At 42.1% G+C, this 27,084-nt stretch overlaps 1 protein-coding gene across 5 annotated transcripts in view; it reads right to left on the reverse strand.

The window, feature by feature from the left end:
* TRIO (trio Rho guanine nucleotide exchange factor) overlaps positions 1-26,817 on the reverse strand; it is a 751,422-nt gene extending 724,605 nt beyond the window's left edge. For all 5 annotated transcript variants that reach the window (XR_013277581.1, XM_077491869.1, XM_077491868.1 and 2 more), the window contains exons 1-2: positions 26,631-26,817; positions 3,459-3,590 (exon numbers count right to left, since the gene is read on the reverse strand). Coding sequence is in view for 4 of the 5 variants with exons in the window: in XM_077491869.1 (XP_077347995.1) it covers positions 3,459-3,590; positions 26,631-26,705 (207 nt within the window). In the remaining variant the exon portion in view is untranslated. The remainder of the gene's footprint in view (positions 1-3,458; positions 3,591-26,630) is intronic.
* Positions 26,818-27,084: the final 267 nt, after the last annotated feature.

Genomic DNA, 27,084 nt, shown 5'->3' on the forward strand with positions numbered 1-27,084 from the left:
AAAAACACTGTGCAATTTGAAAAATGAGTGACAGAGGAGCACTGTGCGATTACGATATGTACCTCATCTTAAAGACCATATGACATGGAATAAAGTGACATGTGCAATAAAAGGGCTGCGTGAAGTATCTAGTACCTGTCAGAAAAAAAAAATATTCTAAGATATAAATTGATTGAAGTACTCAGATATGAAAACTGCTCACCAGATGAATATGACCTCTAATTAAAAAGACAGTCTAATGCGCTGTAGGGAAACCCTATTAGGAACCCTTGGTTAATGAATGAGATCTCTGTACTGTGTCCTCCTTTCCTCCAAATTCTCTCATAGGGAAAACACAAGGACAATACGTAAAGCAATATGGTTTATTATAATAAACATATACAAACAGGGTGACTGCTTACATTTGCAGGTGCCTTGGCCTTGCACTGAGGATAACTTGCAATATGGGGCTGCTCACCACTGGGCTCACGTCTAAGCTGGCATGCGTTCCATTCATGCTAAGAAATCAGAAGCAGGGATCCAGAAGTGGCGCCACTACCGAATCCCAGGTTCTGCTTCCTCTCTCAGCACGAGTGGAAGACACGCCAGCTTGGACATGAGCCTATTGGTGAGCAGCCCCCATATTGCAATTCGTGCAAGTTATCCTCAGTGGATTGAGGCTGGATTGTGCTTTTGTTTTCCTTAAGAGTTAATTTGGAGGAAAGGAGGAGACCGTACAGAGATCTCATCCGTTAACCAAGGGTTCCTAATAGGATTTCCCTACTGCGCATTAGACCGTCTTTTTAATTAAAGAGGTCATATTCATCTGGTGAGCAGTTTTCATATCTGAGCACTTCTGAGAGTGTTTTTTATTTACGGAGAAAGATTTCTTTTCTGCCATCAAGATTTAAGTCACCATCACTTCAAGTTATGGATGATCATGTTATGAATTAACATGGAATCATGTTATGGATTTTTTTTTTTAAAGTTGTCACATTGAAATAAAAAGTGCAATATATATGCCAATCAATTTATAGCTTTAGAGTATTTTTATTCTGGCAGGTACTAGATAACTCATATAGCACTTTTATCACGTCACTTTTTTTTCATGACATATGGTCTTTAAGATAAGGTACATATAATCACATAGCGTCCTGTCACTAATTTTTAAAATTAGATTTAATGTTGATAAAATGTAAAGTTATGCGCCAAACACATACATGCGTTATACATACTAGGAAACAGCGAGTGAATAAATTAGAAGGATCTGGGTGTTCTGATAGATTATAGCATGAAATGCCAACCTGCAGTTTCTAAAGCTTAAAAAAAAAAAAAAACTCTTGTATTAACCTCCCTGGCGGTACGATTATTTCGGATTTTAGGTGCTAAAAGCGGTACCATTATTTTGCATGCAAATTTGGCGTTTTATATTGTAGTCCTGCAATTCTTAGGAATAACTCACTTGAATCTGTCCAAACCAGAGTCTAGCAGACATCCCGGGTATAATAAAGTTTGAAAAATGAAATCATAAATTATAATATAATAAATAATTATAAATAATTGTACCAAATAATAATATAACAATAAAAATTATTCAATAATGTAATCAAATCAAAAACACTGAAATTTGCTCAGTTGCAGAATTGTCACTGTCATTACTTTTCAGTATTTGATGACAGATCTCCCCACAAATCGCTATCGCTCAATTCTGCGAGTGATTACAATTTATTATCGCTGTTTTTTAGCTGGTCTAAAACCATTTTTGATGTAAAGGGACAGTTTTGCTTGCTATGGGCAATCTCCAGTTTCCAGGCATAAAGAACAGTTTTTATTACATAAAACTGCATGCAGGACACTGGACAGACCACTAGGGACAACGGGGATGTGAAATATTTACATACAGCAATGTAATCTGTAAGATTACATTATACTGTATGTTTACTGTTTGTTTCACTTCTTCGTCGCAACGCTCGCAGGGCACGGAGATCGGCGATGTGATGCATCGAGCGAGACACGGCTCGCTCGTACAGCGGGGAGACAACGCTGGATCCGAGGGAGAAGGTAAGTAAACCTCCTCCTGGATCCAGCGATGCAGTCCCGAGTCTGGCTCGGGGATACCGCTTTTGGTATGAAAATTCCACCCCGAGCCAGACTCGGGAATACCGCCAGGGGGGTTAACAGAGGTATAGATTCCAGAGACGTAATTTTTCCCCTATACAAATCATTAGTATGACCGAATCTGCAATAGACCGTTCAGTTTTGGGCACCAGTTCACAAAAAGGATATTGGAGAAATGGAAAAAGTGCAGAGAAGGGCAAACTGATCAGATGAGAAGAAAGCTCAGCTATGAGAAAATATTAGCTGAACTGAATGTATTCTTTTTAAAAAGAGGCGATTAAGGGGTAATAGGATCACCATGATGTGAATGTACAATGTATATGTAAAGTGCTGTGTAAATTGACAGCGCTATACAAGTCCCTGAAATACACAAATAGATATGTGGTCCACACAGAGATTTTAGTGTAGCTTTATTCAGATCACAGAGGACAATGCACAAAATATAACTGCAGACAATCACTTATAGGTAATAACACCAGGGGTAGTTGATCCAGGGAATATCCAAATGCTTCCTGGGGGATCAGGAAAAAATATTTGTTTCTTGCTTGACCAACTGGACCATGTTTTTTTTTTCCTTCCTCTGGATTAACTGTGGGTATATATAGAATTGTGTATATGGAGGTTTTCTATTTTTTGCTTTCTTTCTATTGGTTGAACTAGGAGGACTTCTGTGTCTTATTTCAACCAGAACACCTATGTAACTGTCCTCAAACAGGAATAAATGAGAGTTAAAGTGATAAAGTCTCTTTTTTTTGTTGTTAAAAATAACAAAACATGTTATACTTGCCTAATGTGTGCAGTGGTTTTGCACAGAGCAGCCCAGATCTTCCTCTTCTCGGGTCCCTCTATTTTTCCTGGCCCCTCCCTCCTGTACAGTACCCCCATAGGAAGCAGCTTACTATGGGGGCACCAAAGCAGACCCACACCTCCGTGTTCATTCAGGCACAGAGCCACGGGCCGGCCCTCCCCCTTTCTCTCCTTATTGGTTCACTGACTAATTGACAGCAGCAAGTCTCTCGTGCAACATCGCTGGATTTAGATGGACCTCAGGTAAGTAGTAGAATGCATCAAGATACAAAACCTTCTGCCTTTACAACCACTTTAATCTAAAATTTTGCTACCAGAAAAGGAAAAAAAAAAAAAAGAGTTGTAAATTAAAACCGTAAACCATTTGTGACAATTGATTTAAAGGGCAAACTGGAAAGGAAGGGAAATCTCTCAAACAGAGCACAGATGGAAACAAACTACAGCGGTTTTAACCCTCCCCTACTCTACCCAAAACATAAAACAGATTTTGGCTTTAGATAAACTTGAATATATGAAAATGCATGAAGGTACCAACAAAGAGCACAATAGCCTACCTCAGAATAAGCCAGTGTGATATGTTCATATATGCCTTGATGATGATGTATGGCATCTTCCAAATCTTGCAGTTCAGATGGGAGGTCTACCTTACCACAAGCTTTACACCATGAATCAACATTGCTCATATACTAAAGAGAGAAAGACATCACAAGTTAATGTTCATTTCCCTGGAATAAAAAAATGATAAAGAGCACCGATAATTCTTTTAGCTATTACTCTGATCACACATCTCTGCAGCTTTCAAAAATGTAAAAGGATGCATCTTTAACCATACATTTCTCTCTTTTTTTTTTTTTTTTTTTTGCAGGAGCAAAGATTAACAAATTTACCTATGCAATCAGGCAACATGGCCTTACAATTTAGCACTCATGCTATATGGCCAATACTAAGCAGCCGAGGAAGGAAATAATGTATGAAAATTCTAGTGCAACAAAGGCGTTTTTGTTATTTATGGTTTCTGATCAAGCGCAGTTTTATGTTCCCGATTTTTCTTTTATGAAAATCATACAAAATCAGTACAAATAAAATAAATAAATAAAATAAAAAGATCCTTCATTCTGTTCCTGTACGAGAAAATTTTTGTTCGAAATCGGATGTCAAAAGTACACACTATCAGAAAATCGTACGATCAGTCCTCAGAAGAAAATATTTGCCCAATTCTCTTATAGTGTGTACAAGCCTTACTGGTGGCTACATAAAATAACATTTATTATTCAAATAACAGTCATATAATTGATATCAAAGTAAAGTAAAGCCCCGGGTGCATATGGGTTACCGGGCGGGGGGGGGGGTCTATAAGGTTTATGGAGCCGAGTTTTTGCCTGAATTATTGGAGGTATTTAAAACCTTAGAATGTGGGCATCTCCCACCTTCTATGAATGAAGCAATTATTATAGTTTTGTTAACACTCCTAACCCTGAATCATATTGTCCAATATCACTACTTACACTTACATCGGATGTGAAGTTATTGGCAACGGTGTTAGCCTTTAGATTAATGAAAGTAATATCTAAGATCATGCATAGATATATCAATCTGGCTTCATCTCAAATAGATCTACTGCAGTAAACTTAAGGCGCCTATTTATTAACTTGCAGATCACACCTGAAAACCTGTCGCTTGATGCAGCAAAAACTTTTGATTATATAGAATGGGACCATTTATGGGATTGCTTCGAAAAAAAAAAAAAGGTTTGTATCACAGTTTGAGATGGATAGTCCTTTACGCTGCCCCGTGGGCTCGGGTGCACAGGTAAATGGACATGTATCGGCTCCTTTCTCACTGCAAAGAGGAACAAGACAAGGATGCCCATTATCAACTTTGCTTTAGCATTGGAGCCATTAGCAGCATCTGTTCGTCAATCATTGAATATTGTTGGGTTTTGTAGCTCTTTAGGAGATAAGATTGCTTTCTATGCCGACAATAGACTGCTATTTTTAGGAGATGCATCATCTTCTCTAAAGGCAGTGATGTCTTTAATACTTATGGCTCTTTTTCAGGTTTTAAAATCAATTGGGAATCAAAACTTAACTGTGGACCCCTTGGTGACCAATCTGCCTATAGCCACCTCTCAAATAGTTGTTTCTACATTTAAATATTTGGGTGTACAAGTTACAAGTGAATACATAAGTGGAGGAGAATTTATCTCCGCTACTTAAATGGTTTAGGCAAGTGGGGAAAACTTGGCGTAAACTACCTTTAACGATAATAGGTAGAGCTAATCTGATAAAGAGGATTTGGATGCCACAATTTTATTTTTTGCAGAATTGTCCTGTATAGCTTCCTCTGAAAACTTTTAAACAAATAGACACTTCTGTTCTAATTTGTTCAGGGATCTTATCTGGAGATATAAACATCCTAGAATTAGACTGGAAATTTTGCAGTTACCTTTAGATGGAGGCCTGGCTGTTCCTAATGCCAAATTGTATTATCTGGCATCCCAACTTTAGCAATTAAATGGATGCAATGCTACAGATTGTGAGGACCCCATACAGCAAAGTATACTCTTTCAACTGTCTATAGATCCACCAGTGTAGCTAATAGTGTATCATTTTAGTAGTAAGAGCAGCTAACCTACATTTAATACATAAGATTTGGACAACTATTCAAAAAGACACTCAATATGAGGGATATACTCAATATATACCTATACGGAATAATTTGCAATTACAGGAGGTGGCAAAGTTAGAAGATCTTGACTTATGGAAGAGGGCTGGCATTCAGCTTCATAATTTTTTTGATAAAGTATTTGTATCCATTTGCCTAATAAAGAATGTTTTCAATATTTACAGCTATGGCATGCTTTCCAGAATCAAGCAAGGACTTTCCCATTATACAATAGTATATATAGTAGTAAATAAATAGTATAATATGCTATAATCCTTCACCAATTTTGGCTTGTCAGTAACTGTAAAACGCTATATATATATATATATACACACACACACACATATACATATATATATATACACACACACACACACACACACACACACACTACTGTGAAGCATGAGGATGGCAACATCATGCTTTGGGGCAGTTTCTCTGCAAAGGGAACAGGACAACTGATCCATGTACATGAAAGAATGAATGGGGCCATGTATCATGAGATTTTGAGTGCAAACCTCCTCCCATCAGCAAGGGCATTGAAGATGAAACGTGGCTGGATCTTTCAGCACGACAATGATCCCAAACACAGCGCCTGGGCAATGAAGGACTGGCTTTGTAAGAAGCATTTCAAGGTCCTGGAGTGGCCTAGCCAGTCTAAAGTTTTAAAACCCATAGAAAACCTTTGGAGGGAGCTGAAAGTCCATATTGCCCAGTGACAGCCCCAAAACATCACTGCTCAAGAGGAGATCTGCATGGAGGAATGGGCCAACATACCAACAACAGTGTGCAACAACCTTGTGAAGACTTACAGAAAACGTTTGACCTCTGTCATTGCCAACAATAAATCCTTTCAATAATCAGACAATGTGATTGTCTGGATTTGTTTCCACATTTGGTCTCTCATAGTTGAGGTATACCTATGATGAAAATTACAGGCCTCTCTCATCTTTTTAAGTGGGAGAACTTGCACAATTGGTAGCTGACTAAATACTTTTTTGCCCCACTGTATGTATATAGATCATAAACTTATATTACAAAAATGGATATGAAAAAAACCCAATGTTAGATCAATGGATTAAAGTGATTAATCTTAATTAAAGACAAGAAGAATTCACATATAAAACATAGGAGTCCAAAAATTTGGCATTGGTGGCTAGTTTCTAATTTATCTGAGCAGTCAGCAGAGTATACCACTGACACTGGGGAAAACCAATTATGAGATAGAAATTTATTTCTGGAAAGGGGGCGGGTTATTATAAATATATAAATGCATTCTTAAAGATTAATATTCTGATGGAGGGTGTTGAGTAAAGATAGTAATGCAAACTGGTGAGCACAAATAGCGAAAGGATTCTTTTTACTTATATTGGTGTTGTATCTAGGTGGGGAAATATGTGGGATGTGATTTGTGTGCTTTTCTTCTGTATAATGAAAATCAATAAAAACTATTTGATTGGAAAAAAAATAAAAACCTCTCATTACAGAAATGCTTCTCTATTGAACAGTTTTGAAAATGTGAGGTTTCCACAAGAGCAAGTGCTGGCCAACTCTGCACATTGCTTCAATAATGCTTGATGTGTTTCTAAAATCTAAATTGTAGCATCTCACTGCCTTAGGGAATGAGCAGGGGAAAAATGGACTAGGCATTATAGGAGTGTGCCCCCTCTTCCAGATTAACTGTAGGGTTCTGCAGGTACAGGGTTTTTACTGAACAAAACTCATTTTAATGGGTATGCCAGCATTTCTGCAAAAGACTGAGACCTAGATGGCAAACTGATTATATATTTTCTAATGCTGCATTCACACCTCTGCGTTTTGAATTGCAGGCAGAATTGCCGCAATGACACTTGTAATTTCAAAGTGCCCACGTGTGAATGTCAAAATGCAGAATGCACATTTAAGATGCCATTTATTTTAACTGCACCAAAATTTGCAGTGCAGGGTAACTCCTGAACCTTTTTGGGCGACATGCTTCATGCAATGTGGTTTGCCGCGATTGCAGTGCTATAATCATGGGAGAACACCGCCACGATTTGAATGGCATCTTAAATGTGCATTCTGCAATTTGCCATTTACACCTGGGCACTTTAAAAATCGTGGGCAGAATCACGGCCAATCTGCCCACAAGGTGTGAATGGAGCCCAATATAGGCATGGGCAGGGCTCTGGCCTGTAAAAGGAAAACCAGGTGGTGTTTAGATTAATTTTTTCAAGGGCCACAGGTCAACTGGTTAAATTATCACACAAATGAAGATATTCCTTTCATATTACCCTTTTTAATTAAGGTAAACACCACTATAGTTGGTTGACATACCATATTATGCTGATATTAGGCCACAAGCCAGTGGTAGATTAACCATAATGTCCCACTATTGAAACGAGCAACATATATACTAGCGACTACATATATATATATATATATATATATATATATATACACACACACACATATATATATACATACAGTGGTGTGAAAAAGTGTTTTGCCCCCTTCCTCATTTCCTGTTCTTTTGCATGTTTGTCACACTTAAGTGTTTCGGAACATCAAACCAATTTAAACAATAGTCAAGGACAACACAAGTAAACACAAAATGCAATTTGTAAATGAAGGTGTTTATTATTAAAGGTGAAAAAAAATCCAAACCATCATGGCCCTGTGTGAAAAAGTGATTGCCCCCTTGTTAAAACATACTATAACTGTGGTTGTCCACACCTGAGTTAAATTTCTATAGCCACACCCAGGCCTGATTATTGCCACACCTGTTCACAATCAAGGCATCACTTAAATAGGAGCTGCTTGACACAGTAAGGTCCACCAGAAGATCCTTAAAAGCTACACATCATGCCGAGACCCAAAGAAATTCAGGAACAATTGAGAAAGAAAGTAATTGAGATCTATCAGTCTGGAAAGGGTTATAAAGCCATTTCCAAAGCTTTGGGAATCCAGCGAACCACAGTGAGAGCCATTATCCACAAATGGCGAAGACATGGAACAGTGGTGAACCTTCCCAGGAGTGGCCGGACGCCCAAAATTACCCCAAGAGCGCAGCGACGACTCATCCAAGAGGTCACAAAAGACCCCACAACAACGTCCAAGGAACTGCAGGCCTCACTTGCCTCAGTTAAGGTCAGCGTTCATGCCTCCACCATCAGGAAAAGACTGGGCAAAAATGGCCTGCATGGCAGAGTTCCAAGGAGAAAACCACTGCTGAGCAAAAAGAACATCAAAGCTCGTCTCAATTTCTCCACAACACATCTTGATGATCCCCAAGACTTTTGGGACAACATTCTGTGGACCGATGAGACAAAAGTGGAACTCTTTGGAAGGTGTGTGTCCAAGTATATCTGGCGTAGAAGGAACACTGCATTTCATAAAAAGAACATTATACCAACAGTAAAATATGGTGGTGGTAGTGTGATGGTCTGGGGCTGTTTTGCTGCTTCAGGACCTGGAAGACTTGCCGTGATAAAAGGAACTATGAATTCCGCTGTCTACCAAGAGATCCTGAAGGAGAATGTCCGACCATCCGTTCGTGTACTCAAGCTGAAACGAACTTGGGTTCTGCAGCAGGACAATGATCCTAAACACACCAGCAAGTCCACCACCAAATGGCTGAAGAAAAACAAAATGAAGACTTTGCAGTGGCCTAGCCAAAGTCCTGACCTGAATCCTATTGAGATGTTGTGGTATGACCTTAAAAAGGCCGTTCATGCTCGAAAACCCTCTAATGTAACTGAATTAGGACAATTCTGCAAGGATGAGTGGGCCAAAATTCCTCCAGGACGCTGTAAAAGCCTCATTGCACGTTATCGCAAACGCTTGGTTGCAGTTGTTGCTGCTAAGGGTGGCCCAACCAGTTATTAGGTTTAGGGGGCAATCACTTTTTCACACAGGGCCATGATGGTTTGGATTTTTTTTCACCTTTAATAATAAACACCTTCATTTACAAATTGCATTTTGTGTTTACTTGTGTTGTCCTTGACTATTGTTTAAATTGGTTTGATGTTCCGAAACACTTAAGTGTGACAAACATGCAAAAGAACAGGAAATGAGGAAGGGGGCAAAACACTTTTTCACACCACTGTGTATAATATATTATATTATATATATACACACACACACACACACACACATACATACACATTTATATATATATATAAATAAATGTATTTATTAGATTCTTGTTTAGATGGAACACTATTAAATTTACTGCATTGATATGTCCTAATTTAGTTCCACTTAAAGGACAGAGCCACGTTTTGAGATTTGGTGTTTACAAGTTTAAAACTGTTTTTTGCTAGGAAAGTACTTAGAAACCCCAAACATACTATATATATATATATATATATATATATATATATATACACACATATATATATACACACACACACACACACACACACACATATATACACATATACATACATACATATACATGCATACACACTTTTTTTCCCCTTCAGGTTTACCAAAACAAAATAATATGAGGTCAAACCTTAGTTTCAATGTGTATGCATTCAGGCAACCCCTTGCACTACATGGTTTTGGTCAATCTGAAGACAAAAATCAGAAGAAAATCTGATAGTGTGTGTGGGGCTTTACAGCCACAAGCATGACACCCAGAGGCAGAGCTTGATGTGACTTTAGTTTTGCAACAGCTGGAGGTCCGCTAATTCCATATCCCTGCCCTAGAGAATAAAATGGTGGATATTGCAGCACTTTTTGGGGGGAAAAATACACGAATTTGAATAAAAATAAATAAAAAAAAGTAAAAAAGTTAGCCAATTTTTTTCTATATGGTTTAAGATGTTACGCCAAGTAAATTGATACCAAACATGTCACGCTGCAAAACTGCGCCTGTAATGGCAACAAACTGCAATTGCAGTGATAAGTCACATGTGTGGTTTGAACACCATTTACATCTGTGGGAGCTACTCAAGTACGCACGCGAGCTCAGCGGGACACGTTTAAAAAATAAAAAAATAATCTTATTTTACTTCTTATTCTTTATTTTTACACTGTTCTTAAAAAAAATAAAGCATTGTGTCACTTTTATTCCTATTGCAGGGAATGTAAACATCCCTTGTAATAGGGAAAAAAAAAAAAAGCATGACAGGACCTCTTAAATAGAAGATCTGGGGTCAAAAAGACCTCAGATCTTATATTTACACTAAAATGCAATACTTTATTTTATTTTTAAATGTCCCTTTAAGAGCTATGGGCAGAAGTGACATTTTGACATTGTTTCCGCCCTGCAATGGTATGGAGCCGGGCGAGTGCCATCTTCCCCTCACTCAGCTCCATATCACACGGGGAGAAGGATGTGATCGGCTCCAGAGCTCGTGGGGGTGGCGGAAGGGGGGGCCCCTCTCCCACCAAAGAAAAAAGTGATCTTGCAGTGAATCTGCCACTGAGACCACTTATCTCAAGGCTTCTTGCCGCCTGCTGAAGTGGATACCCAGGTTATGGCAGCTAGCTGCTGCCATCACAACAATATTTCACTTCAAACAGTGATGGCAGGCAAGAGGTTAACTAAACAATTATATGATGTCATATGCAATTAGAGATATACTTTGCTGTAATAAGATTATCTTAATGTTATGATGTAAACTTTCTCTCCCTTTACTCACTACATTCAATGTTTTATGATAATTGTTAATAAAATATTTGAACAAGAATATATTCCTTATCTTTGTGTTCTCAGATAAGACTATTGTATCCACTGAAGTAAATTCTGCCTGGCCATACATTTATCAGGTTTTTTTTTAATTTTATTTTTTTGATCTGCCAGCAGGTCGATCTAAAGAAACTGAATAGACTACCAAACTTTACCCTTTCATCAAAAATCCCCACTCCCTTTTCTGAAAATAAAAAGAATAAAAAAATAAAAACAAAAAAGCTACAATAGGATTTTCCCGTCATAATTACCTGTAAAATCCTTTTCTTTGAGTACATCATGGGACACAGAGTTAGGCTAATATTCATTAACTGCTGGGGCATCCCAGAGCAATAGCCTTGAGGGGAGGGAGACACCTTGCCAAACAACAGCCATCAGACCTTATATGGCAGCCTGCAGTACACTGCAGCCGAAAAAGACGAATCCTCGGCTGTTCGAACATCCACCCGATAAAATTTTGTGAATGTATGTACTGAAGGCCAGTTAGCCTTACAAATCTGAGCCACAGATACTTGATGGCAAAAGCCAAGGAGGTTTCTACACCCCTGGGAGGAGTTTTACGTTTCAGACCATAGGCCAGGAGCAGGGCAGCTTAGCAATCAAGAGCCCAATCTTCGCTCTTCACGACCGGTTCCGGTCACTTGAGGACCTTCAAGGACTGGGTACTCTTCATGTTGTTATACCTGAAGGGTTCCACATGTACTGCCACTTTAAGGCTGGCTCCACCCAGGAGTGATGCCAAGGGTCAAGGGGTATAGTAGCCATCTTGGACACATGTAAGCAGCCTAATAAGATGTACTGTCCTGAGATGCATGTTGCAGTGTACAGTGAGTACTGGAAATAAACTTCCATTGTTCCAGACCAGAGTCTTGTGTCTCTCACAACACAGAGGATATAACAGTGGCGACGAGGGTGGGATTTACAAAGTGTCTATCAGTCAGAGAGAGACAAAGACATTGTGGATTGTTACCTGGATAAAAGCAATCACAGATCCCAGCAGGAAAATGTCATTGATTGGGACATTAAGTGAATTTGATGGAGAACAGACATCCTGGAGTTCCTGGGTAGAGAGACTGGAACAGTATTTCAGTGCAAATGGCATCCCAGGTGAAAGGCAAGTAGCAGTATTTCTGACAGTGGTCGGTGCTCAGACATATGACACTCTCAGGGATCTCCTTTTTCCTGTAAAACCAGCAACTAAGACATTGGCAGAGCTCCTGACACTGTTAGAGGGTCACTTCCAGCCTAAACCACTAGAGATTGCAGAAAGATTTTGTTTTTATCAGAGGCAGCAGCAGCCAGGTGAAGAAATTAAAGCTTATGTGCTCACCCTTCGCAGACTAGCCTCTACCTGTTCTTTTGGGGAGTACCTACCTACTGCACTGAGAGATAAGTTTGTCATGGGACTGAATTGTGACTCTAGCCAAAAGAGACTGTTAACAGAGAAAGACCTTACCTTTGCAAAGGCAACTGATATAGCTTCAATGATGGAAACGGCTGTGAAAGATACAGAGGAATTGAACCCCCGGGGCAGAAGAGAAGAGGTGAAACAAGAAGTTTTCAGTACAGCAGTCAAGCCCACAGTTGCAAACTGGAAATCTGCAGGTTTAAGGATCAGACCTGTCATAACTGTGGTAAAACAGGACATCTGAAACGAGTTTGCCGGAGCAAGAAGGTGCGAGATAAACAACCTCTGAACCCCAAGACAAAGACCTATATGGTGGGAAGATATACATCATCATCTGAGTCAGAGGATGAGGAAGTGCTCCACAGTTTAGACATACATCATATGCATTCAGCACCCTTTGCAATGACTGTAGAGGTAACCATTGAGGGAAAGAAACTAAAGATGGATGTAGACACAGGAGCTGCAGTTTCAGTTATCACTCAAACAATGGAGACAACTTCAGACCCGAACAACTGTCCACCCAACGCCAATCAAACTGCAGACATACTCAAAGCAGATACTCCACCCACTCGGTTATGCAAAAGTGCAGGTATTGTACAAGGGTCAGACAAAGAGACTGCCATTATATATACTAGAGAATGGGGGACCCCCTCTCTTTGGGAGAGACTGGATTGCTCACTTTGGTATGCCAGACATCGCCATAAATCCCTGTAACACTGACAATTCCATTAGGAGATAATGAGGGATGGGTGGTGTCCCTGAAGCAGCGGTTCCCAAAGATCTTTGATGACCAGTTGGGGAAAATAAAGCATGACTGTGTGAGACTCAAGCTGAAACCCAACGCCCAGCCTAAGTTCTTCAAAGCTCGCACAGTACCTTTCGCACTCCGAGCAGGAGTGGAAGCAGAACTAAGTCGGCTGGAGGAACAAGCTTTCATCTCAAAGGTAGAGCACAGCGAGTGGGCATCACCTGTTGTACCAGTGAAGAAAGCGAATGGGGACTTGCGCATTTGTGGCGATTTCCGCATGGCACTGAACTCCCAACTGGAAATAGACCAGTATCCTCTACCCAGAGTAGATGACATTTTTGCCTCTCTTGCAGGGGGTCAAAAGTTCACCAAGCTTGATCTCAAATAAGCATATTTACAGTTTGAGGTCCATCCTTCTTCCCGCAAGTTTCTGACCATCAACACCCACAAGGGACTGTAGGAGTACAATCGGATGGTGTTTGGTGTAGCCTCTGCCCCAGCCATTTGGCAACGGAAGATGGATGAGATTTTGGCGGACATTCCTTTCACTCAGTGCCTGTTAGATAACATGCTCATCACGGGACGGACGGACCAGGAACACAAGCAAAACGTGGAGCTTGTGTTGGAAAGACTCCAAGAGCAGGGTCTGAAAGTGAACTTAGCAAAATGCCAATTCATGGTGCCGAAATTGGAGTTTTGTGGCCACCTTGTGGATGCAGACGGTATACACACCACAGAAGCCAAGGTTGATGCCTTAGTCAAAGCTCCTGCCCCAACCAATGTCCAGCAGCTGCGATCATACCTTGGCTTGCTGAACTATTACCACAAATTTCTGCCAGATCTGGCACACACCTTGTTTCCGTTGAACAAGCTTTTGGAGAAACACTCCAGATGGGACTGGTCGGCTGCATGCCAACGCGCTTTTGAAGTCTAAGCGGAAGCTGTTGGCGTCACGCATGCTTGTTCACTATGACCTCCAGAAGCCTCTGACCTTGGCTTGTGATGCCTCACCCTATGGTCTGGGGGCTGTACTGTCTCACATCTTACCTGATGGGTCAGAAAAAACAGTGGCATTTGCCTCCAGGTCTTTGACAAAAGCAGAAAGCAATTACTCTCACATTGACAAAGAGGCTCTTGCGCTGATATGGGCAATTAAGAAGTTTCATCTTTACCTGTATGGTAGGGAATTCACCATACTGACAGACCATAAACCACTCCTTCAGATCTTTAGCCCTGACAAAGGCATCTCTCAGACTACTGCGGCCCGCCTCCAACGCTATGCCCTGTTCTTGGGAGCGTACAGTTATAAAATCCAGTATCGCGGTCATGATGCCAATGCTAATGCGGACGCAATGTCCCGACTGACAGGGAGGTCAATGGACTCCTCTCCACCGGTCAAGAGTTGTCGTTACACCAGCCTGTCCTTGTCTTCTGGGGAGATAGCAGCCCATACAGCCAAGGATACCTTTCTGAAAACAATACTCTCCTGGGTACGGTCCGGTTGGCCTGCAACCGTCACACCGGATTATGAACCTTATTTCCGTAGGCGTATGGAATTAACTGTGGCTGGTAACTGTTTTATGGGGAGACCGAGTGATCATTCCACAGACCCTCCGGAGACACATTCTGGACTTGCTACATACTGGTCATCCCGGGGGCACACGTATGAAACAAAAGGCCCGAGGCTATGTGTGGTGGCCAAACTTAGACTCGGATATCACAACATATGTGAATGCTTGTGCTGGATGTGCAAAAACTGCAAGAGACCCTCCTCGAGGGTGCGTCCAGCCCTGGACTTGGCCCACGGTCCCTTGGTTTCGACTACACTTGGACTTTGCAGGTCCGATCAGAGGACACACCTTCTTGATCATAGTGGACGCCCATTCAAAGTGGCCTGAGGTAATTCCTGTTACTCAGCCAACAACTAAGGCAACAGTTTCCATACTGTTACATCTCGCTACTACATTTGGATACCCCAGAGAAATCGTCACAGACAACGGTGCACAATTCACCAGTCAGGAGTTTCAGCATTTCTTGACTGCCCACAACATCAAGCACAAGTTGACCGCACCTTACCACCCAGCTACAAATGGTCAAGCAGAGCGGTTTGTGCAGACTTTTAAACGCTATTTCAAAGCTACAGTGGCTACAAGTAAACAGCAGTCCCTGTCACCCCAGCAGCTGGACTCCTTCCTTTCTGCTTACAGAAACACACCACATGCAACCACAGGGAAAACTCCAGCAGAACTCCTGGGTCGGCAGCCATGGACTGTTTTGGACATGCTCCGCCCACAAACAGTCCAGGAACATGTACTGCAGTCCCAAGACAAGATGGTCAAACACCATGAGATCCCCCGATTCACAGCCCAAAAAAAAGGTATGGGCCCGATCTTATGGGGCTTCCAACACCCGTTGGCTTCCTGCTGTCATTGCAGAGACTTTGGGACCCAAGATGTATAGGGTCTGCCTGGAAGATGGTTCCATTTGCAGAAGGCATGCGGACCAACTGCGCCCTCGTTTTCAACTGCATGAATCCCTGACGCCGGCTGAATCACCAGTGTTGCAAGGAACTGCTCCCAGCGGACCAGGATGCATAGGAACTGATGATTGGGGGGACTCTGATCTTTTGAACTCAGCTCCAACAGAGCCCTCCAGCCCGGGTCCGGAGGTTAGTTCACCCACTGAGCTGGGGGATCCCTTCTTGGCACCGCCAGTGCCCATTCCAGTCGACCCTGTTTCCTCCGATCCCGAGTCGATGGGTGCCCGTCCTCAACGACACTGTCGCCCTCCTGACCGGTTTCAGCGTCAAGACCGGTTACGAGACTTTCGACGGGGCCGCCGAAAGTGATCCAATGACATTGTATCCCCGCAACTGTCCCTGGAATCTTGCTCTCACATCTGGATGCAGGAAAAGTCCTGTGCATCTTCTGTGTTTGGAGGACTGTTATTAGTTAATGTTTTGTGCCTTTTCTCTTTTTTTTTTTTTTTTTTTTTTTTTTTTTTTAGGGATGGATGGAAGGTGTTATACAGGGGTATAGTAGCCATCTTGGACACATGTAAGCAGCCTAATAAGATGTACTGTCCTGAGATGCATGTTGCAGTGTACAGTGAGTATTGGAAATAAACTTCCATTGTTCCAGACCAGAGTCTTGTGTCTCTCACAACACAGAGGATATAACACATGTTTAGGGTCCACTCCCTTGGACCTGTACAGCACCCCTGCAGGAATGCCTTAGCGCTGTAGTGTCCAGAATTCCACTTTGCAGGGTCCAATGCACAGAGGCCGAATTACAAGCATAACCTTGCAGGATCTTGAGTCCTCGGGTACTACTTATCTAAGCATATAAAGCCTGTGTCAAATGGATTTGATCGGTCAATCTCTTGATTCATTTAAGAACTGCTTGTGGGACTAGAGACCTGGAGCTCAGAGAGCTCAAACAACCATGCCATCCACCTTGCAGACACTGGTAAAAAAAAACTGAAGTACTTCCTGTATGGGAGGGGGTATATAGGGGGTGACTTCCTGTCTAAAGACCTTTGGTCCATTCACCTGGAGATAAAGTATAACCCAGCAGGTAATGACTATTAGCCTAACGCCATGTCTCATGATGTATGAAAAAGAAAAGTACAGCACTAATCTTTCAGCTTGCTCCCCCCAGCAAAAATACTATTTACAACAATGGCTCCCCAAAACAAATCCTCCTGCTCAATTCCAAGTCCCCCCTTCTTCCCCATCCCAGCACTAAACAACCCCCCCCTCACCTTTGGTTTCCCCTCCTAATACAAATCCTCTTTCCCCACAATCCTCTACCACCCACCATAGCACCCCATTCCCATCCCCCCTTACACTCTCTCTTGCAGTACACATAATTCTCCTTCTCCCACTCTGAGAAATACAGCAGGTAAAATAAGTATTGAATAAGTCACCTTTTTTCTATTTAAATATATTTCTAAAGGTGTTTTGGACATTAAATGTTCACCACATGTCGGTAACAACCCATGCAATCCATACAAAGAAATTAAAACAAATAAAGTCTCACAGCTCAAGAAGGAAACAGCAAGCTGGAACAACAAGGATAGTAAAGGGATAAGGCAGAGGTCAGGGCAACTAGCAGACAGGAACAACAGAGTGCACGCCAAAGGTTCAGTCACAGGCAAACAGGGATGGTCTGGGACACGCCAAAAGGTCAAGGTCACAAGCAGACAGGAATCGGCGAGAACACGCCAAGGTCGGTAACTGAGAAACAGAGCACATGGCAAGCAGGAAAAAGGAAGCCAAACACACAGTGACTACACAATGGTTGATCAGCACCGCTGGTTTGCAGTGCACAGGTTAATATAGGGTTCCCCGATAGGGCCTGGGGTGGAGCCATGCTTAGAGGAGAGGTTATAAAAACCACCAGGTGGAAGTGGCTGGCCTCTTACTCTGAACACGAGGAGAGGTAAGCAAACAGAGAAAGATTACTGCATAACGATGACAATATATGGCCCGCTTAACCACTACGCAGTCCCTAAGCAGCCTTCCACAACCCTTTAAATTTTCCCTTCCCGTCCTCTTCACCTGTACATAGTGCCCGCTGTCATACCCTCCACACTCCTCTCCTATGCATAGCGGCCCCTTGTCACAATCCTCTCCTGTACATACTGCCCCCATAATACCTTCCACACTCCTCTCCTGTAGATACTGCCAACTGCCTTTCTCTCCACATTACTCTCCTGTACATACTGCCCCATCATACCCTCCACACTACTCATTTACATACTGCCAACTGGCATAGCCCCCACACTCCTCTCCTGTACACAATGCCCACTGCCATACCCTCCACACACCTCTCCTGTACATACTGCCCACTGTTATACTATCCATACTCCTCCCCTATGCCTCTTACCCAAAAAAAACAATTCTTTAAAATTATTTTGAATATCCTCAATGTTACCAGCTCTAGAATGGGCACACTTGTTAGTTCAACTAAAGGAAATCTTCTCAGTCCTCATATGTTCTACCCATTATTAGTACTCATTTAATTTTTGTATTTAATACTGTGATGTATGAAGGGACATAGGGGATGTCAGCTACTCTAAATAAACCACTGATAAAAATAAGTGTCCCTGAAAATATTTTTGATATGTTGGCAACTATGCACCTAGTCACTGCCCAAGGGCCACCGGGTCAGTAGGGGGCTCCATGAGAGGCTCCTGGGAGCCTGTGATACTAAAGCACTAGTAAAAAAATGTTTGAGGCCCTGAGGTAGGTTATGCCATAATGTACTAGTATGCACATCATATTAGCACATTATGGTACACTTACTTGTCAGACTGAGCCCTCTAGCACTGCGCTGTGATCAATCTGGCAGGTCCCGGGCACTTCCATCTTCACGCGCTCTTCCTTCCAGGTTCTGTGTGTTCGGTCACTTGCCTTGGCCGGGCTACGTTGCTGTCACTCCCACACATGCTCATGAGCATCCTCTCATGCCCCCTCCTTTGCCCCTCACCCCTCTCACTTTCTCCCACTAATTTAATTTGTTATAACAGAAAAAAAAATGCATTTTTTTTATAAAAAGCCCTACCAAAACCCTCAGCACCAGGCCCATGATGTTCTTAATCTGGCCCTGACCATGTTTTGAATTCAAATGACACTGCACATCATCCCAAAAACACCATTCCAAAAGTGAAGTTTGAAGGTGGAATCATCATGATGTGGGGCTGTTTTTCAGCATACGGTACTGGCAAACTTCATATTGAAGGAAGGCTGAATGGAAAAATGTACCAAGACGTTCTTGATAAAATCTGCTGCCATCTACCAGGATGATGAAGATGAAAACGAGGGTGGGCATTTTAGCAAGACAATGATTCCAAACAAAGTCAAGGAAACGGTCAAATAGTTTCAAAGAAAAAAAATAAAGCTGCCAGAACTTGAATCCAACAGAAAATCTATGGAAAGAACTAAAGATCAGAGTTCATAGAAGATTTGAAGACTGTTTGTGTGGAATAATAAGCCAAAATCACACCTGAGCAATGCATGTGACTAGTTTCTCCATACAGGAGGCATCTTGAAGTGGCCATTGCCAACAAAAGATTTTGTACCAAGTATTAAACACATTTCAGTTGTGTGTTCAATACTTTTTCCTTGTGTCATTCCATTTTAGAACACATAACTTAATCTCTGAACTTATTTGTCTTGGTTTCTTTGTATGTATGCATTGCACGAGTTGTTACCATCATGTGATGAAAATGCCATGTCAATATCAACTTTTCCCACGATAGGAGTATGTGCCCGGCTCTCAATGTAGCAGGCTCATATATCTCCGCGGTGGTGGCCACAGGGCAAATTGCACAGGGGGTTTTGAGCGGTTTTGGCTCAGTTTCAGGGCCAAATTCAGGCAAAAATTTGGGCCCGATTCATCCCTGAAACAGAGAACAGGGATCGCACCGGTCCTGCATGTATACCTAGAAAGATGGTGACGTGTTAAATTCTTAAAGTGGTTGTATACTCAATTTTTTAACTTTTACCTACAGGAAAGCCTATAATAAGGCTTACCTGTAGGTAAAAAAAATATCTCCTAAACCTGTACGGTTTAGGAGATATTCCCCTCGGTATGCGCCGCTGACTGCAGCGGCGCATGCGCACAAGGGGATTCTCGGCCTGAAAATCCAGCAGTGGCCGACCGGCCGGAATGAAATCTCCCGCGCGCATGCGCGGGAGTGACGATATCGCGGCTCCGGCCACTCACAGCGCCGGAGCCGCGATACCCGGAAGAAACGCCGAGGGAGCATGTCGGCGTGGATCGTGCCAGATGTCGGGGCCTCGTTCTAAGGTAAGTATTCCATAATGAGCTAGTATGCGTGCATACTAGCTCATTATGCCTTTTGCTTTGCAGGTTTAAAAAAAAAAAAAAAAGTTTGCGGGTTTACTACCGCTTTAAGTTATCCACTGTATACTGAGCTCTGCACAAAAAAATAAATAAAATGTACATTTTAAGATACGCAACCTCTTCAAACAACAGTAAGTCATGGGGCTGTTTAGAGCTTAACCTAAAAAGACAGGTTCGTGAATTTATCCACACCACATCACCTCCCTAGTACCCTAAACTACACTAACCATTCTTAGGGACTTATTTTCACCAACACAGGCAGGCTCCGCTGTCCTTTACATTCCAGCCTGTAAACATCTAATGCTGGCTGTCCCTTCCTGCACACTAATATCACATTGACTTGAATAGGATATGCACTTACCTTACAATAGTTTCTCAAGTTGGAATTTGCATAATAAAATGTACCCCAAGCTGCGAGTCCCCGAATTAGAAGATAATAGAAAAAAAGTATACAAAAGGCATACAATTGTTTCAATAGAGATAGACACACAAACGTCAGTGCAAGTAATGTCCAATGTTAATATTATATTTTAACAATACAATTTAAACCACTTACAAATTTGGTTTATGCAGGTATGTGCAAATGCAGCACAAATTTAAGTAGTACATGTGGCTCTGTATGTCAATGTCATTAAATTTATCTTTGTGTTCAATAATTGTTTACTGACGTTTTGCAAGAGTACATCGTGTAACGTAAATTCAAAAAGGAAATGCACTTTATAAGCAAAGCTGAGTAGCCCTAACACAGAGACCAAGTGCCAGCTAGAGCCCGTGAGGCTTGCCTAGCTGCTATTCCACTTTTTGGTCATAAACAGTAACTAATGAGGAAGGCCCTGCACCTGGAAGAAAGCAGGGTTCACAGTCAAGCAATAGGGCTCCAGTTAAGGCTGCACTGGGAATAAAAACCAGCCCTGGAAATAATTTCATACCAGCCCCATAGCATTATTATACCAGCCCAACAACATAGCGTCATTATTTTCTTGTTCATAAAAGGAAAAACCATACATTTTAAAGCACATTTGAAGAAAGTATTATATATAGATAGGACAGATATGAAAGCAAATAGGGATAGATATAGATATCCCCTTCCCGCCGAGCGTACGCAGATGTGTGTACTCTGCTTCCGGGGGTTATACCGGGATGATGCCCGCACCTGCAGGCATCATCCCGGTACCGTTTTGTCCATCGGGCGATTGGCTATCCAGCCATAACAACCGATGCGGCTAAAAGCCGCTCGGCTGTTATGCCGGAGGAGCGGGAGGGGACGGCCCCCCCTCCCGCCGCCTCCCGCCGCTGTTACCGGTTCTCCCGCTCGATCGGGAGCACCCATTCCTGGTTCGATGCCTCCGGCCGCTGGGGAGGAACTGGAACGAAGCCGTAATTGTCTTCATTCCAGTCTCCTCATAGTAAACACGGAAGAGACGTCATGACGTCACTTCCCGTTTACTCGGCTGCCAATGGCGCCGGTTTAAAAAAAATATCCTGTATTCAGAATCGCAGTTTTTGGCGATCTGAATACACTGAAGTGTAAAGGAGGGGTGGGGGGTCTTTTAGACGCGCCCGCGTATGTAAACGGTGTTCAAATCACACATGTGAGGTATCGCCGCGATCGTCAGAGCAAGAGCAATAATTCTAGCACTAGACCTCCTCTGTAACGCTAACCTGGTAACCGTAAAAAATGTTTAAAGCGTCGCCTATTGAGATTTTTAGGTACCGTACTTTGTCGTCAATCCACAAGTGCGTGCAAATATAAAGTGTGACATGTTTGGTATCTATTTACTCGGCGTAACATTATCTTTCACGTTATGCAAAAAAAAAATGGGATAATTTTACTGTTTTTTTTTTTTTTAATTCATGAAAGTGTCCCTTTTCCCAAAAAGTTGCATTTAAAACACCGCTGCGCAAATACCGTGTGACATAAAATATTGCAACAATCGCCGTTTTATTCTCTAGAGTCTCTGTTAAAAAAATATATATAATGTTTGGGGGTACCAAGTAATTTTCTAGCAAAAAATATGGATTTTAACTTGTAAACACCAAATGCCAAAAATAGGCTTAGTCATGAAAGGGATATACATTATCAGAAAATTTCAGTTAAAAGTGGTAAAAGTGGAGGAATAATCAAGGGGCAAAACTAGGACTCTGCAAATGGGGGGGGTGGAGGGTCTCTGGTGACCAGAGAGAATGTAGACATGATACAGCAGATGGTCAGAGACTACAGACATGGTGCAAAAGATCAATGCAGCCTCACCAATGCCAATCCATGCCACCTCACCCTGCCCATCCCTGCCGTCTCACCCGTTAGTGCCAGTGGATTACATATAGGCACAGCGTGCATCTGCGTCACAGAGCTCAGTGTGAAAGGTTCAGTCGCGCTATGACAAAAGTCCCGCCCCCCTCCTAGACCAGCTCATGTGATAGAGAGAACACTGCGTCTATCACACAAGCTGGTCTGGGGGGGGGGGGGGGGGGGCAGGACTTATCACAGCGCAACTTCACACTGAGCTCCGTGACAGTGGGACTCTGCTTTGAGATATGCTGCAGCCACAGCGTAGCTCAAATGGCAGGCCGGCAGCCCCAGGGCAGGCAGCCTACTGGGAAATGTCCGGGTATCCCAGTCCGGCCCAGTGAAAAAGCCATAGGAAAGAGAAAAAAAAAAGGATCCAAAAGTCAAATAAAAGTATTTTTTTTTTTTAATGGTATGTTTTAAGTGGGAAAAAACGAAATGAAACAAAAAAAAATTTTTTTTTAAAAAAGTACACCAACGCACCGGGTCTCTGCTACACTTACCTCTGGGGATGCTGAGCTGTCAGTGCCCACAGCTGATACAACAGTCTAGGGATCTAAAAATTGTCAGTTACACTTGGTGACTGCTTTTCTAGGAAATTTTCCAGGACGGCACATTTGAGAGAGGAGAGGCTCCCCACCGGAAACTTTCAATTGATAGCAGTTTTAAGTCCCCACCCTTCCCCTTGATCCCCTTGGTTTGTAGAGACGTAACTCTTGAACCCAGTTAATTATTGAAATCATTCCTCATAGGCACTCACATTTCAGTGTTCTACCATTTTCCCACCACCAATGGGAGGCCTGCCATCCTTGAAGATTTCCTAGAAAAGCAGTTACCAGTAAGTGTAACTGGTAATTTTCTTTAGTCACCTTCCAGGATGGCACACCTGAGAGGAGAAGCAAGAACCTCAGGCCTACCTTAGGGTGGGACCACTGCCTGCAAGACCTTCTTAGTGAACACTCAGTTCTGCAGTGCGTTTCGCTGTGTAGGGAGAAAATCAAAAACTGAGGATCAAGGGGACAGGTGGGGACTTAAAACAACTGTCAATTGATTATGTTTCCTGTGGGGAGGAGCCTCTCATGTGTGCCGTCCTCGAAGATGACTAGAGAAATACCTAATCTGCCCCATATTTTCTGCACATTGCTCACAAATTATCATCGCTCTGGCTCATTTTGGATGCCTGCCACAATTTCCTGACACTTTCTCACTCCCATGTGCTATGCACAACCAACCATACAAATGAATGGCTGTACGCAGCTGTGCTCTTGTAAATGCCAATGCTTCTTTGCATCAGTGTCTACCCATTCATGTGCATTTTACGTCCATACCTTGAGCCAATGGCTGCAGTTTTGCCGTTTGTGTACATCCAGTGCTGCTAGTCCAGGACCCCCTCCACACTGATCAGACAGCCCCTACTCTTCCCCATGTATACATGTTCTCTGGCACCCACCTCTCTCCTCAGCACTGGACATGTATAACCCCCTGTGACTGACTACACTCATTGCACAAAGGGAGGAGTGCAGAATCTAGTGTCTGAACATTACAGGCTGACCACATTGCATGGGCTCCAACTACAGCTCCCGTGATTAAAATACCATGATTTTATTGTTGTATTAGAAGACAGTGAAGGAGTTGGTTGAAGAATTTGAAGAAAAAAATAAACTAGCTAGGCTAAGAGTGATTTCTCCACAAGGGAGTAGCAGTACATGGGCGGCACAGTGGTGTAGTGGTTAGCACTCTTGCCTAGCAGTAAAAAGGGTCGCTAGTTCTTATCCAAACCATAACACTACCTGCCTGAAGTTTGTATGTTCTCCTTGTGCCTGCGTGGGTTTCCTCCGGGTTCTCTGGTTTCCTCCCACACTCCAAAGACATGCAGGTAGGTTAATTGGCTTCTGTCCAAAATCAGCCTGAGTATATGAATGGGGATCTTGGATTATGGGCTCCTTGAGGGTAGGGACCGATGTGAGTGTGCAATGTACAGGGATAGGGACAGTTGTAGACACGCGCTCAGGTTAAACTGGATGGACTGTTGTCTTATTTCAACCTTACTAACCATGTAACTATGTAGTACATCACCTTTGGACACTAGTAAAAAGCTGAGAACTCACGGAGGGGGGCAGAGTAACAGGGCAGGCACCCAGGAAGCATGTCCTCCAAAGATTTACCAGTGTCCAATCGTGTGAAGGTACAAATCTACAAATCAGGGTCTATGAAAACTCAGCCTGTGCCCAGTACAATACAATTAAGATATTTGCTCATCCATTTCATCTTTCAGGAAACACCCTGCAGCAGTGGCAACTTGCATAATCCTAACTTCCTGTGTAGGTATCCTGCCTAGGAATAGCTGTACAGTCCACACAATGCACATTGCAAACCTAAAAGAAATAAGTAATGAAGTCTCTCAAGCATTTGCACTCCAAGTGTAAATCAAGAAAATACAGAAAAGTTGCCTATATCTTGGGAGATGTGCTCTAGAAAAGTGCCGACATATTTGACCAAGCTGTACATCAAAAACCAACAAACCTTGTGACAGACAACTACGATTATTAACCACTTGCCTACTGGGCACTTAAACACCCCTCCTGCCCAGACCAATTTTCAGCTTTCAATGCTCTCACACTTTAAATGACAATTACTCAGTCATGCAACACTGTACCCAAATGATTTTTTTGTCCTTTTTTTCCCACAAATAGAACTTTCTTTTGGTGGTATTTGATCACCTCTGGGTTTATTTTTTGCACTATAAATGAAAAAAAGACCGAAAACTTTGAAGAAAAAAAAACATTTTTCTTTGTTTCTGTGATAAAATTATGCAAATTATAAATTTTTCTTCATAAATTTTGGCCATAATTTATACTGCTACATCTTTGGTAAAAATAAACCAAATTCATGGATATTATTTGGTCTTTGTGAAAGTTAGAGAGTCTACAAGCTGTGGTGCGAATCCTACAAAATTGATCACATCTGATGTACTGGTGGTCTATCTCATTTCTTGCGACCCGAACAAGCCAGGAAAGTACAAATACGCCCCAAATGACCCCTTTTGGAAAGTAGACATTCCAAGGTATTTAGTAAGAGGCATGGTGAGGTTTTTGGTGTCATTTTTTCCCACAATTCTTTGCAAAATGAAGTTTTGTTATTTTTTTTTCCCACAAAATTGTCATTGTAATAGGTTATTTCTCTCACATGGCATGTGTATACCACAAATGACACCCCAAATTAAATTCTGCTACTCCTCCTGAGTATTACGATACCACGTGTGGGACTTTTTCACAGCCTGGCCACATAGAGAGGCCCAACATGCAGGGAGCGCCATCACATGTTCTAGGAGAATAAATTACACATCTAACTTGTTGACTACCTATTACACTTTAGAAGGCCCTGGAGCACCAGGAAAATTACATGTGACATTGACGTGGCACTGATGGCAGGTGGCCCTGATTGCACGTGACTCTGATGTGACACGGACGACAGATGGCACTAATAACTGTCTGAGTTTCACTGTGTGTGCGTGTACTCACAGACGCTGCAGCACGGAAGCTCTCCCTCCTCACACGCTGTCTGTGTGAGGAGGGGAGCCGGCGATGAGAGATGATCTCATGTGTTTACATATGAGATCACCTCTCATTGGATAGTCCGATCGAGTGCCAAATGGCCACTGTGATTGGCCATTTAGCACGATCTGTGATTGCCTGTGTCTGAGGGACACGGCAAACACAGAACTTCCCCGATGCGCACCCGCGGCGGCGCGCATTAGGTAAGTAAACCGGAGGACGTCCAGGGACGCCCTCCCGGCAGTTACCGTCCGATCTGTAGCCGTCTTTTGGCTATAGAGCGGGCGCAAAGTGGTTAAGTCTGTTTAATATATACCAATGAGAAAATAAAAGGGAACACAAAAGAAGAAACTAGCATTTGTCATATATATATATATATATATATATATATATATATATATATATATATATAGATATATAGATATATATATATATATATATATATATATATATATATATATATTACATACACACACACACACACACACACACACACACACACACACACTTTACCTTCTCAGCTTTTTGGTGAAATTTTGCAGACATTTCGAGTAAAGTACTTCTCTCATCTAGAGCTGCCGCAAACATTTTCCATTCTTGTTCCAGCTGACTGGCAATCTGCTTTATTTGTTGTGAGGCGTAGTGCCCAGATTCCACAAGACGATTGGCAACTGACACGATTCGGTTTATATTCACATAAACATTCTGTAATAAGGCCAGAGAATAGCAATAAGATTTTTATCTTACAATAATACATTTCCCTAAAGATGCTAAAAACAAATATGAAATTACAAAAAGAAGGGTAAAATATTACAAATAATCAACTCATTGTACACTTTCACATGGTACTGTTGTAACTATGTATATTAGGAAAACTGAGGTAAAACTACAGAGGCATTACAGTGCCTAGCAAAAATAAAAAAAGTGACTTGGTTCAACAAAAAGTCCATTACCAAGGAGCGATTCA

The sequence above is a fragment of the Lithobates pipiens genome, unplaced genomic scaffold (genome assembly GCF_037356315.1).
Source record: "Lithobates pipiens isolate NorthernLeopardFrog02 unplaced genomic scaffold, aLitPip1_a1.2 Scaffold_19, whole genome shotgun sequence".
Taxonomy (NCBI): Eukaryota; Metazoa; Chordata; class Amphibia; order Anura; family Ranidae; genus Lithobates; species Lithobates pipiens.